Raw genomic sequence first — 10,941 nt, forward strand, 5'->3', positions numbered from 1 at the left:
GTGGCGGCTCGTGTGGTGGGGCTGCGGCTACTTTAAAGGGATTGTTAATTGCCTACAAGTCTCCCTCATAATTCATTAAGTACAAATTTATGGCAAGCCAAATTAAGAGATACCTTTAAATATTTAACAGATATCTTTAAATATTTCAAAATATCCTTAAATCAGTTGAAGATATCTTAAAATATTTTAAGATATTTTGAAATAATTCGAGATATCGTAACATATTTTAAGATATCTCAAAATGGTTTACAGATATCTGGAATTAATTTTGAGATATCTCAAACTCATTTTGAGATATCTCTAAATGATAATTTGGCTTTGTACTTAACATAAAATACATCAATTCAGTTAAGCTACATTTAAAAAGTAGAGCTCAATTAACTTACTTGGTCAACAACAAACAACAGATTTTCCCTCTCTCAAAACAAAGCTGGCAACAGCAACAATGCAGCATTCATTCTCAGTCCTAAAAAAACAAATAGGGTATCAAATCATACACAAAGTAGAAACCACACGGAAGAGTGTTGAGCAACTCTGGTCTGAGAGGTACAGGATCTGTGGCTTTGCATCACCAGTGTATTACCAGTATGTGCTAAATAGAGTAGAATTAGCAGTGAAAAGTTTAATAACAGTTTAATAAGCAGTTCTCCACACATATGCACAAATGTAAGTGACATACAAGACGGTTGGATTAACAGAAGTACTGTGTAGACACATCCATGTTTCCCCAGAATCTAATATTAACTCAAGCAGCAGTGTGGAGTAGTGGTTAGGGCTTTGGACTCTTGACCGGAGGGTGGTGGGTTCAATCCCAGGTGGAGGACACTGCTGCTGTACCCTTGAGCAAGGTACTTTACCTTGATTGCTCCAGTAAAAACCCAACTGTATAAATGGGTAATTGTATGTAAAAATAATGTGATATCTTGTAACAATTGTAAGTCGCCCTGGATAAGGGCATCTCCTAAGAAATAATAATAATAATAATAATTAATAATTCCACCAGTGCTCTCAGTTACATTCATGAATTCAATATTTGCTAAACTGCACAGATAAAGAATAGTTTTAAAGATTTAAAGGTACCTAAAAAAACACACAAGACTGTAGCTCTCCAGGACCAGGACTGACCACCACTGATACAAATGTTATTATGGATTGGAGCAAAAAAATGTTAAGAACAGTATCAACAAAGTTTCTAAAAACCTATTTATGCAGGTTTTTCACATTGGTTTTTATGCCCGTGAGAGTTAAATACCAGCTATCTTCCCCATGAAATATTATGCTCTAAGTGTACGAAATGAAGTTGCATCATGTTCTGTTTAATAGTTATTTATAGATCCTATTCTGAGATAGGTCAAAACAATTTGATGTACAATAAATATTTCTTATACATTACCATTTTCCTGTGTCTTATCTGAAGCATCTTCAATGTAGGACATCACATTAGTTAGAAGAGGCCCACTAGAGAGTCTGAAAATAGGATCTACCATTCTGGATAGGCCACTCAGGTTCCGTTCCAAGTTTACTCCAAAACGTAGTTCTACTTTGTGCAACAGCTAAAATACAGATGGTAAAGTTATTATTATATTTATTTATTTATTTATTTATCAGATGCCTTTATCCAAGGCGACCCTACAGAGCTGTAAAAAAGTTGAATAATTGAGTTGAATAATTACAAATAATGTAGTAGTTAAAAAAAATCAATAAATAAAACAAAATCAAACTAAATTGAACGCGAGCAGAAAGAAGTTGCATGGGAAAAACCAGGAGCACTGGAGTTTTGTCAATTCCCCCAAGACCCGCCTCCCAGCCACTCAGAGAGAAGGAAAGTCCGCACACCCCCTCTCCCCCCTCTCCGTGTCACCGCCATGACTGACAGGCAGATATTGACGAGCTGCTGCCCTCTCCCTGCAACACTATGAACACGTCAGAAGAGTCAGCACATGTCTCCCCCTGTTACAATTTGGCTAATTCTTATATGAATATAACTACCAAATTTACACTCACATATCCAGTTTGGCTGTCATCCCTTAGAAATCTGTACTTACAGCACAAAGTACTTAGCACAGTACGGTATGGTCTGGATAACTAAATATACAAATTAGAACATCATATATATATATATATATATATATATATATATATATATATATATATATATATATATATATATATATATATATATATGAATTGTAAGTGATAAAAGAAAAATATGTATTTGAAAAATGAAATACAGCTGCATTTTACAGTTGCCGACCATTGCCCTACTGCATAGCACGACTTCCAGAAAATGAAAAACTATAATAAAATAAACATTTCAAAAGAAAATATTGTGTAACCAGCTGCGAACTGGTTATATGTAGGCCTACATACACAATTGTAAAATCGAAATAATTATTTATAAAAAATAACATAAAAAAGAAAATAACTCCGTTCCCACAGTGTAACGGGAATGCGCATTCAGGGAAACATGCTTCAAAGTAGCCCCCATATTAGCACAATCCACACAGATGTAACGCTTATCAACTTGTGTGAATTTACCACATACTGCTCTTTCACACTGGGCACAGCTATCAGAAGTTTTATTTGTATTGTATTTAGTTACCTGGCATTGTTGTCTGATGCGTGTGTCACTTGATGGCTACGCACTGTATCCAGTTTGAGCTGCGTTTCCCTGCAGCTTTGCAGTTTTCTGAGCCAAATGTTTCTGCCAAAGCTCCGTGGCTAGCATCATAAGAGATCTATCCTACTGATATTTTCCCCGGTGCATTCATTGTACAAAACGAAGGAATTGATGGCTGCCACGTCCAGCACATTGTAAAATACAGCACCTGGACACTGGTGATTGCTTTCAGTGAGTACTAGTTTTGCGCAGAAGGTGGAAACGCTCTTCTTCTTTGTTTACTGTTGCAACCAGGCTGTATTTTTTTCTTCAACTGTTTCGCTAATTACAGTGAAATAATAGATATGTATATTGGTAACATTCATCTCTTTTCCTAAGCACGGTTACATCAGCCTAACACACTGTCACCCAGTCTCTGACCAGCGGGGGGCGAGTTTTATCTTTGCACAGGTAGGGGCAGGTCCGCTGCCAGCCAAAACCTGATCCCATATTTGACAGGTTTGTTTGTCCAGCGACACCGTGCTTTTGTCGGAAACAGCTGCTTGTCCATGTAATGTTTTATGTTTAGCTTGAAACAGGCATTTTTGTTTTCAATGAAGTCGTTCCAAATTTCTGATGCCAAGGCAAATATATTTGTAGTTGCTCTCAAATCAAAACGCAAAAATATCAAGGATTTATCGAACAATTCTTGTAATAGTAATATTATAATACAGCAGACTATATATGCTCACTTAGACAGCCAGACGGCAGTTCTCCAAGGAATTGATAGGATTACACTAGATATTTGGATAACACACATCTAGAAGTCAAGAGCAATATTCTATTCTATTCAAATACATACTGCTGTAAACTCGGAGGTACAGATAACAAACAGGCTTGTATACGTGTTAAAAAAAACATAGCGTATTGTAGGTTAAACTAACAATAAAAGCATGTGTTGTAGCAAGCCGTCAAAATGACTACTTTTGGCTGTTCTAGGTAGAAGTGCTCATAACTTTATTTATTTATTTTTGCGATTCTGACCTATTTTTTTTTAAGCATGCTGCTTATTTGAATATAGTGCTTTAGCATTAAACTAAGAAAAACAACCTCTGACTGCGGCACAAGCACGCCGCTTTCAATTTCCAGTTCGTGCCCAGGTTCAACTAGATGTTATAGCCAGATGTATTGCTTTTTTACCCTTAATTTAGACCATTTTGCATATTTTTTATTTAGTAGGGCTACAGGAACCTAGATTCAAAATATTATTCTGGAACCATATTTTTGAATATGATTGCCGAGTGTTTCTGTAATTAAAGTAACGAGTGCTAATCTGGCGCCTTTAGAAATCGGGACATTTTTTAAATTTTGGAGAAAAATGTCGGGACCAATAATTGGAAGTGATTGAATGGGAGGGAGGGTAACATTGGTTCTATAGCATATAGAATATTTATTATATAACATATGGAAGTGACGTCACATTAAATAAGAAATAGCTCTCCCGTTTAATTATTATTTTTGAACTACATGTTCTAAACATATAGTGTAGGATTACCACCAAAGCGGCTAGAAAATTGGCTCGTGGTTTGAATCATACAGGTGCAGTGGTATCCCAAGCATTACTACTATGTCCTGCAGTTCTAGCAACGCAATACGACTCAAATAAATGCGTTTCTGCAAAGATTACGGGTTAGATTTGCAAATCAAAATAAAGAAAAAACAAAAGCAACTGCCAGCACACGAGAGACAGACTGACATTTGACACCCGATCTGACTAGAATCAGTCGATTGAATGGGAGGTTATCAAGAAGAATCATCTGATTTAACTGGAGTCCATTGAAGGTGTTAAAGGTGATCGTCACATTTGACTACAGGGGTAATTAGCTGGCATTGGTCACAGGTGATTATTGTTAATGGGCAGCGCTATAAAAGTGTGGTCTGGAAGAACTAAGGTATCTCTTCGGTTCTTGTTATGGGTATAATGGAGTTATTTGCTGGGTGCCGTGGCGCGTCCCGGTCATTGCGCCGTTCCGTTCCATCGGCGATGCAGTTTTTCCTCCTTTTTTCCTGCTTTTTAGTTGCAGGTATTTTTGCTTCGCAGATCTCTGCGGAGCACGGCGAAACAGAGACGTATAGCGAGCTACGCAGCAAGGGAAATGATCCTACTGAGCAAGTACAGGGCGAGGAGTACGACCCCATTGAGCAGGTACAGGGCGAGGAGCACGACCCCATTGAGCAGGTACAGGGCGAGGAGTACGACCCCATTGAGCAGGTACAGGGCGAGGAGCACGACCCCATTGAGCAGGTGCAAGGGGAGGAGAACGACCCTATTGAGCAAGGTGAGGAGTACGACCCCATTGAGCAGGTACAGGGAGAGGAGTATGACCCCATTGAGCAGGTACAGGGCGAGGAGCACGACCCCATTGAGCAGGTGCAAGGGGAGGAGTACGACCCTATTGAGCAGGTGCAAGGCGAGGAGCACGACCCCATTGTGCAGGGCGAGGAGCACGACCCCATTGTGCAGGGCGAGGAGCACGACCCCATTGCGCAGGGCGAGGAGCACGACCCCATTGCGCAGGGCGAGGAGCACGACCCCATTGCGCAGGGCGAGGAGCACGACCCCATTGCGCAGGGCGAGGAGCACGACCCCATTGCGCAGGGCGAGGAGCACGACCCCATTGCGCAGGTGCAGGGCGAGGAGCACGACCCCATTGCGCAGGTGCAGGGCGAGGAGCACGACCCCATTGCGCAGGGCGAGGAGCACGACCCCATTGCGCAGGGCGAGGAGCACGACCCCATTGCGCAGGGCGAGGAGCACGACCCCATTGCGCAGGGCGAGGAGCACGACCCCATTGCGCAGGGCGAGGAGCACGACCCCATTGCGCAGGGCGAGGAGCACGACCCCATTGCGCAGGTGCAGGGCGAGGAGCACGACCCCATTGAGCAGGTGCAGGGCGAGGAGCACGACCCCATTGAGCAGGTGCAGGGCGAGGAGCACGATACCATTCAGCAGGTTGAGACGGAGATACACAGTGAGGAAAATGTTCCGGTTCAACCTCCAATACAACCAAGGCCTTACCCTGTGAAGTTTATTCCGCCTTACGGCATCCCAGTGCCTGTCACTCCCTTTCCTTTCAAGCTGCTTAGCCCTCGGGTCATCCCTGTCAACGCGCCCGTGCCGCCTGAGCTCCAAAAGGTCATGAATCCCAAGCCTGTTCCTATGCCCTGGCCGCTACCCATTAGTCTTGCTGCAGCGGTCCGCGTGTTGTGCAGCGAAAACAAAATGTACGTGAGGGTAAGGACTGACCTGTACGGATTCAAGTGTAAAGCAGGCCAGTTGACTCTGGGGACCAGCTGCAGAAGCAATGGAGTCTCTGGTGGGTATCTTCTCTTTACATACGGCCTCAAAGAATGTGGAAGCCAGGCGTCTGTGAGTATCCCATGCTGTAGAGAGTTCTGACTTTACATATTTCTAGCTTCACTTGACTGTTACAAGCAATGGATGATGCATCAGGGTGTGTGGGGTGGCGCTTTTTTTAATATACGTCAATGTAGTTTCAGGCACAATGTGTAACGTTACGATTCCTATGTATGTAGTGTGTGCTTTTATTTGTGTGTCATTTTAAACCTGCTTTCCGATGTTCTAACTCCAATTTAACTTCATATTCTCTTTCTACACCACCTTCAAGGTGGAAGCTGGACAGTTGGTGTACAAGAACGTCCTTAAATATGTTCCATCTGTGCAAAACAGTACAATTCGGAGATCTATGCCATTCACTGTACCCCTTCAGTGTCGTTACTATAGGTAAGGAACCTCTTTCTAATTATACGGCATGGCAAAAGCGGACTTGTTTATTCTTTTAAATCACCCCGGTTTTAAAAGCGGTTTAACAAAGCTAATGTCCAAGAGTCATATTGCATTGAAAAACTCGTCCGCTTGATTCTTCCTGTTTGTAGGTATCACCATGTCTACAGGCACGGTATTCGTCCGCTTTGGAGGAATCCAACTCGGTTCAAGAGTCTCAAGACCCCATACGGCTTTGCCCTAAAAATAATTAATGGTAAGCAGAACTCTTCAACGGTTATATAACTATATAAAGCGTAGTGTAGTACCTACAGCATGTCTTGGGATCTGTATATCATGAAGGGTTCCCTATTATCTATGATTTTAAATAGGGTGTATACAGATGAGGACAAGTACTGTTGAAGCGGGGGTGCTACACTGTACTGTGGTTCTCCTGGGAGTCCACATGTCAAAATAGTGTCCCGTTTTAATGCTAATCCCCCCCCCCCCCCAACTGCATGCTTCAACTGTCTATTCCACCCTCCCACCTTGTGTGGGTTTTTTTTTTTTTACTCCTTAGGTGACTGGGTTCCTGAGCGCATGATGAATACATTCTACCTTGGACAACCCATACACTTTCAAGCTACTACCAATCTTACTATTCCTGGGACAAAGCTTTTCATCCACAGCTGTTATGCAACCGCATCTCCAGCTTCAAATTCAACGCCCAGATACACAGTGATTGAGAATTATGGGTAAGACTATTGGTTATTCTATGAAAACCTGGATGCTGCTCTCCTGGCTTTCTGTGGAGGTCAGCTGTTCTAAAACCACTGCATGACTGATAATGCTTCACAGGGATGCTCCAACCCTGTGCTCACAGTTCACTTTGCATGAACTACAATTTTAGATGGAGGCAAATGTTCAACTTTATGGCAGTTGTAGTATATGGCTTTGGTGTCGCATGTTGCAAGGTAATGACTTGGGAGTGACTTTATTGACACTGGAGTTGCATTACCACAGCAATGACATTGCATCTTCAATATGCCAGGGCTTACAAATTACTTTTTGCAATCCTGTTCTGTGCTTGAAACCCACATGCTCTTTTCATTGCACTTCCTCCCTTTCCAGGTGCATGGTGGACAGCAAGTATGAAACCTGTAGCTCCCATTTTGTGCCTCCCAGAACCAACAATACAATCAATTTAATTGTTGATGCTTTCCAGTTCAACACGCTGTCCCCTCTGGTAGGTTTCCCTTTGTACCTGCTCATCCCTATACTGGGCTTTGGCACCCAGATCTCTTCCAATGCAATTGGAGTTTCTTCTGCTACTCTGACACCAGTGCCGTGTTCACTCTTCGTAAAACGATATTGCCAGCATGTGTTGGAAGTGTGACTTTTGCATGAAGTGAATGGCAGCCCAAAGTTAATGGCTATGATCGTGCCGTGTTTAGGTGGTGTGGCCTGACGCTCATTCAATGTAGTTAAGATGTCTGACGCGCACTGCTTGCATGCATGAACACAAATGGTTAGCTGCAGAAGTTGACCAAGTTGCTCTCCAGTCATCTGGTGTATAGTCTGTCTAGTATTGCTAAGGAAATAATTCTCCATTCTATTCCCAAGGTAAACAAGTACTACATGCACTGCACAATGGTGGTAACGAGCAACAGCATGGTAACGCAGAGTACCAAGTCTTGCCACTATGATAAGAACATGAACAGGTAGGTTCCATTTAAGGGTTAAAGGTATCGCTCCATTGCATGTCTTGGGTAGTGCAAGATGAAGGCAACCATTAATGATGTGTTAATTTTCTAGAACTAAAGATTTGGTTTCCATAGTTCTGGGAGGGTGGCATTCCAATGAGGCACCATGCTCTTTCTAGGAGCATGTAACTTGAGGCAGTTCCATGTGAATAACTACTAATGTCTCTGTTCAGGTGGGTGGAACTTGAAGGTAACCACAGTGTCTGTTCCTGCTGTGACTCTGTGTGCATAAATGAAGATGTGACTTTGCCCATCGGTATGTATACGACCCCCAGAAAGCAAGGGGAAGGGTGTAAAAATTGCAGATCCAGTAACTTCTGCTTGAGTGACTCTTGTAGCAGTGGTAAGACCTTGGCTTGTACGCTAAAATGTATTTATTTTTAAATGTATCCCCTCAGTTACTAAAAGCACCATAAGCAGCGATGCCCTGCTGGTCCTTGAAAAGCAGGGAGGTGACGACGGGGAGAGGAAGACTGGCGCGGCCATTCTTGAACTGGAGGACTTGCTGTCTTCCGAAGGCGTGTCCAAAGAGGATCGGGAGGCACTGTCTCCAGAGGACGATGCCTTTGACGAGAATGACTATAACAGGCTTTTGGATGTTGAGGCAGAAGGCCATGACAATTCTGATGATCCTAACCAGCATTTGGAAGGTACCTATGATGCCTCCAAGGTGCCAGAGCACAGTGACACTGAGAACTATGAGGGGGCTGGGGAGCCTGGTCACTTCGAAGAGGCGGATGAGTGGAGGGCTCTGTCTGCAGAGGAAGCCGGTATGCTTTTTTAATTCTTGCACATTCTGTGGCTTTTAACTGGCGTACGGAGGGTCTACCATGAGGAGTATGGGAAGAAGCAAAGTAATATTTAAATTGTCTTATTGAGGATATGGCACGTTTTTTATTGTTTAGTTTTTGGAGATGAAGCACTCTGTAGTTGTGGTGCACTTTTAAAATCCACATTGCCCTTGTTCTGCATGCAATTCTAATACTGATCATCCGTGTTTCTTTCTCCAGGTGGTAACTGAAGATGCAGTTCTGTCTAGTTATTGGATTATCATGACTGCTAAATAAAGGTGTTGACATTTTTTTATACCTTTTTTTGTACTTTCAGTTATTTTGTCCCTCATCTGAATTGGTTTTAAATGTACCCAGTAAACAAATGGGCTGGATTAAATAAGTTGAGATCAGTTGGCTCCTCTGAACCACCTCCGATTTTAGATGGGCTGAATGGCCTCCCCTCTATCTTTTTAGAATGGTGGCTTTTGTTTGGTTTAAGGATGAGACTTGAAACAGAGCTCCTGTTGTAAGTGACTCTGCTATTGCGTAGTTCATCTCCAAGTCGCTTTGGAGAAGTGTCTGCTAAATGACTATAAACTGACTGAATGCTGGTATGTGCTGAGGAAACCACAAATCTAGGACCAACTTTTGCCTTCCGTTTCATTAGAAAGGAAGTGTGACAGCCTCCATACCCACCTTGGTCTGGTGGGATTACACCGCCTGAGAGCAGGGGAAAAAGCTCCCCATGCACTAACATCTGCTGTACTTGAACCACCACATCGTGCCAAAGAACCACAACCTAAAACTTTGGACACTGAACAAAAGTTGAATATATATTTGATGTGCCTCAAAGCTCAGGGATGGAAATAAAACTACTAGCTTGATTAGCCACATTGTGTACAGGTAACAAGATCAGGTATCTTATTACACTCCCAGTAAAACCAGGAATGGATCCAACTGCTCTGCAACATGAGTCTTTCTGCCATCCAAAAGCAATGTCATGATACAGAACAAACAATCCATATTAATTCAAGTATATGTTAACTATACTTTTTATAGATAGAGCAGCAATAGGGTGTTAAGCAGTTCCAAAAGTTTAATAAATAACCAGAATACTTGTACAGCAGAACCTCATTTCTCTGCGCCCCGTTCTACCACGACTTCAATTATCCACGGCTCTGGGTGGGCTATATGTCCAGACAACTTTTTAATATTCAAGAAACTCTTATACTTTTCTAATTTGAAGTTTTAATGAATCGCAGCAGTGGTAGTGCTCTCTTCGGTTTATTCAATGCTTATGTTAATTGGATGGTTGCGCAGACCACCGTAAATGTCAAGTAATAAGCATTCTAGGCGATCTGGTGCCTTTACAGGTTTAACACCATTAATACTTCAATATAGTAATACAGATATGGTTAATTATATGCTTGGGCTATGCATACATAAAGTTAAAAACATCCACTGCTAAATTCCAGAATATTCAATATATATTACTCTCTTTGGACTAAAACATAATTTCTATACCTTATAGCAATACATCGATATAAAAGAGATACCAAATTCACATATATGCGCTATATTGAAAAATAAGAACTGTCTTCAAAAGGCAGAGACTTGTGAATACGACCAAACAGCAACCAGTTTTTTTTTTTTTTTTCAGAGCATAGACCACACAACTTGTAGTTAGCAAGTCGCGTGATCCTTGACTGGTTTTACCTTGGTTTTTATAGGATTTTTCCCTCTATTGAATACATGAGGAGTCCCAATTAAATCTGATCACCAATCTGCTTTGACAGTTTCTATCTTTGAGTTAATGATATTTTCTAGAAGGATCTGGTCAACTCTATTTTCAAAATTTAAGTGAATGTGAGCGCATGCTTCACTGTCTTCCACCCCTCCTTTCCCTAAAAATGAGGTAAACTGGAGTTCACAGGGTCCTTGCTACCAAATTCAATGCAAGTATATGCAAGAGGTGTTTTTAATATGTAACACCAGCTCTATTTAATGATTTTAACCTGGGTC

The 10,941-nt window shown here is 41.9% G+C and overlaps 2 protein-coding genes across 2 annotated transcripts; both read left to right on the forward strand.

Moving 5' to 3' along the window:
* Nucleotides 1-4,568: 4,568 nt before the first annotated feature.
* LOC131705013 (uncharacterized) lies at nt 4,569-6,408 on the forward strand. The gene is made up of 2 exons (XM_059006897.1): nt 4,569-6,029; nt 6,289-6,408. The coding sequence occupies exons 1-2, from the start codon at nt 4,572-4,574 to the stop codon at nt 6,406-6,408; spliced, it is 1,578 nt and encodes a 525-aa protein (XP_058862880.1). The 5' UTR covers nt 4,569-4,571.
* A 142-nt stretch (nt 6,409-6,550) lies between these two features.
* Nucleotides 6,551-8,108, forward strand: LOC131705015 (zona pellucida sperm-binding protein 3-like). Its single transcript, XM_059006909.1, has 4 exons — nt 6,551-6,660; nt 6,964-7,138; nt 7,515-7,629; nt 8,007-8,108. The coding sequence occupies exons 2-4, from the start codon at nt 6,984-6,986 to the stop codon at nt 8,106-8,108; spliced, it is 372 nt and encodes a 123-aa protein (XP_058862892.1). The 5' UTR covers nt 6,551-6,660; nt 6,964-6,983.
* Nucleotides 8,109-10,941: the final 2,833 nt, after the last annotated feature.

This window comes from Acipenser ruthenus, chromosome 2 (genome assembly GCF_902713425.1).
Source record: "Acipenser ruthenus chromosome 2, fAciRut3.2 maternal haplotype, whole genome shotgun sequence".
Lineage (NCBI taxonomy): Eukaryota > Metazoa > Chordata > Actinopteri > Acipenseriformes > Acipenseridae > Acipenser > Acipenser ruthenus.

Bases quoted from the DNA above. Each gene is read 5' to 3' on its own strand.
- LOC131705013 (XM_059006897.1), top strand. From the start codon at position 4,572: ATGGGTATAATGGAGTTATTTGCTGGGTGCCGTGGCGCGTCCCGGTCA. The intron at 6,030-6,288 runs GTGAGTATCCCA...ACCACCTTCAAG, and splicing joins AATGTGGAAGCCAGGCGTCT to GTGGAAGCTGGACAGTTGGT.
- LOC131705015 (XM_059006909.1), top strand. From the start codon at position 6,984: ATGATGAATACATTCTACCTTGGACAACCCATACACTTTCAAGCTACT. The intron at 7,139-7,514 runs GTAAGACTATTG...CTCCCTTTCCAG, and splicing joins ACAGTGATTGAGAATTATGG to GTGCATGGTGGACAGCAAGT. The intron at 7,630-8,006 runs GTAGGTTTCCCT...TCTATTCCCAAG, and splicing joins TCAACACGCTGTCCCCTCTG to GTAAACAAGTACTACATGCA.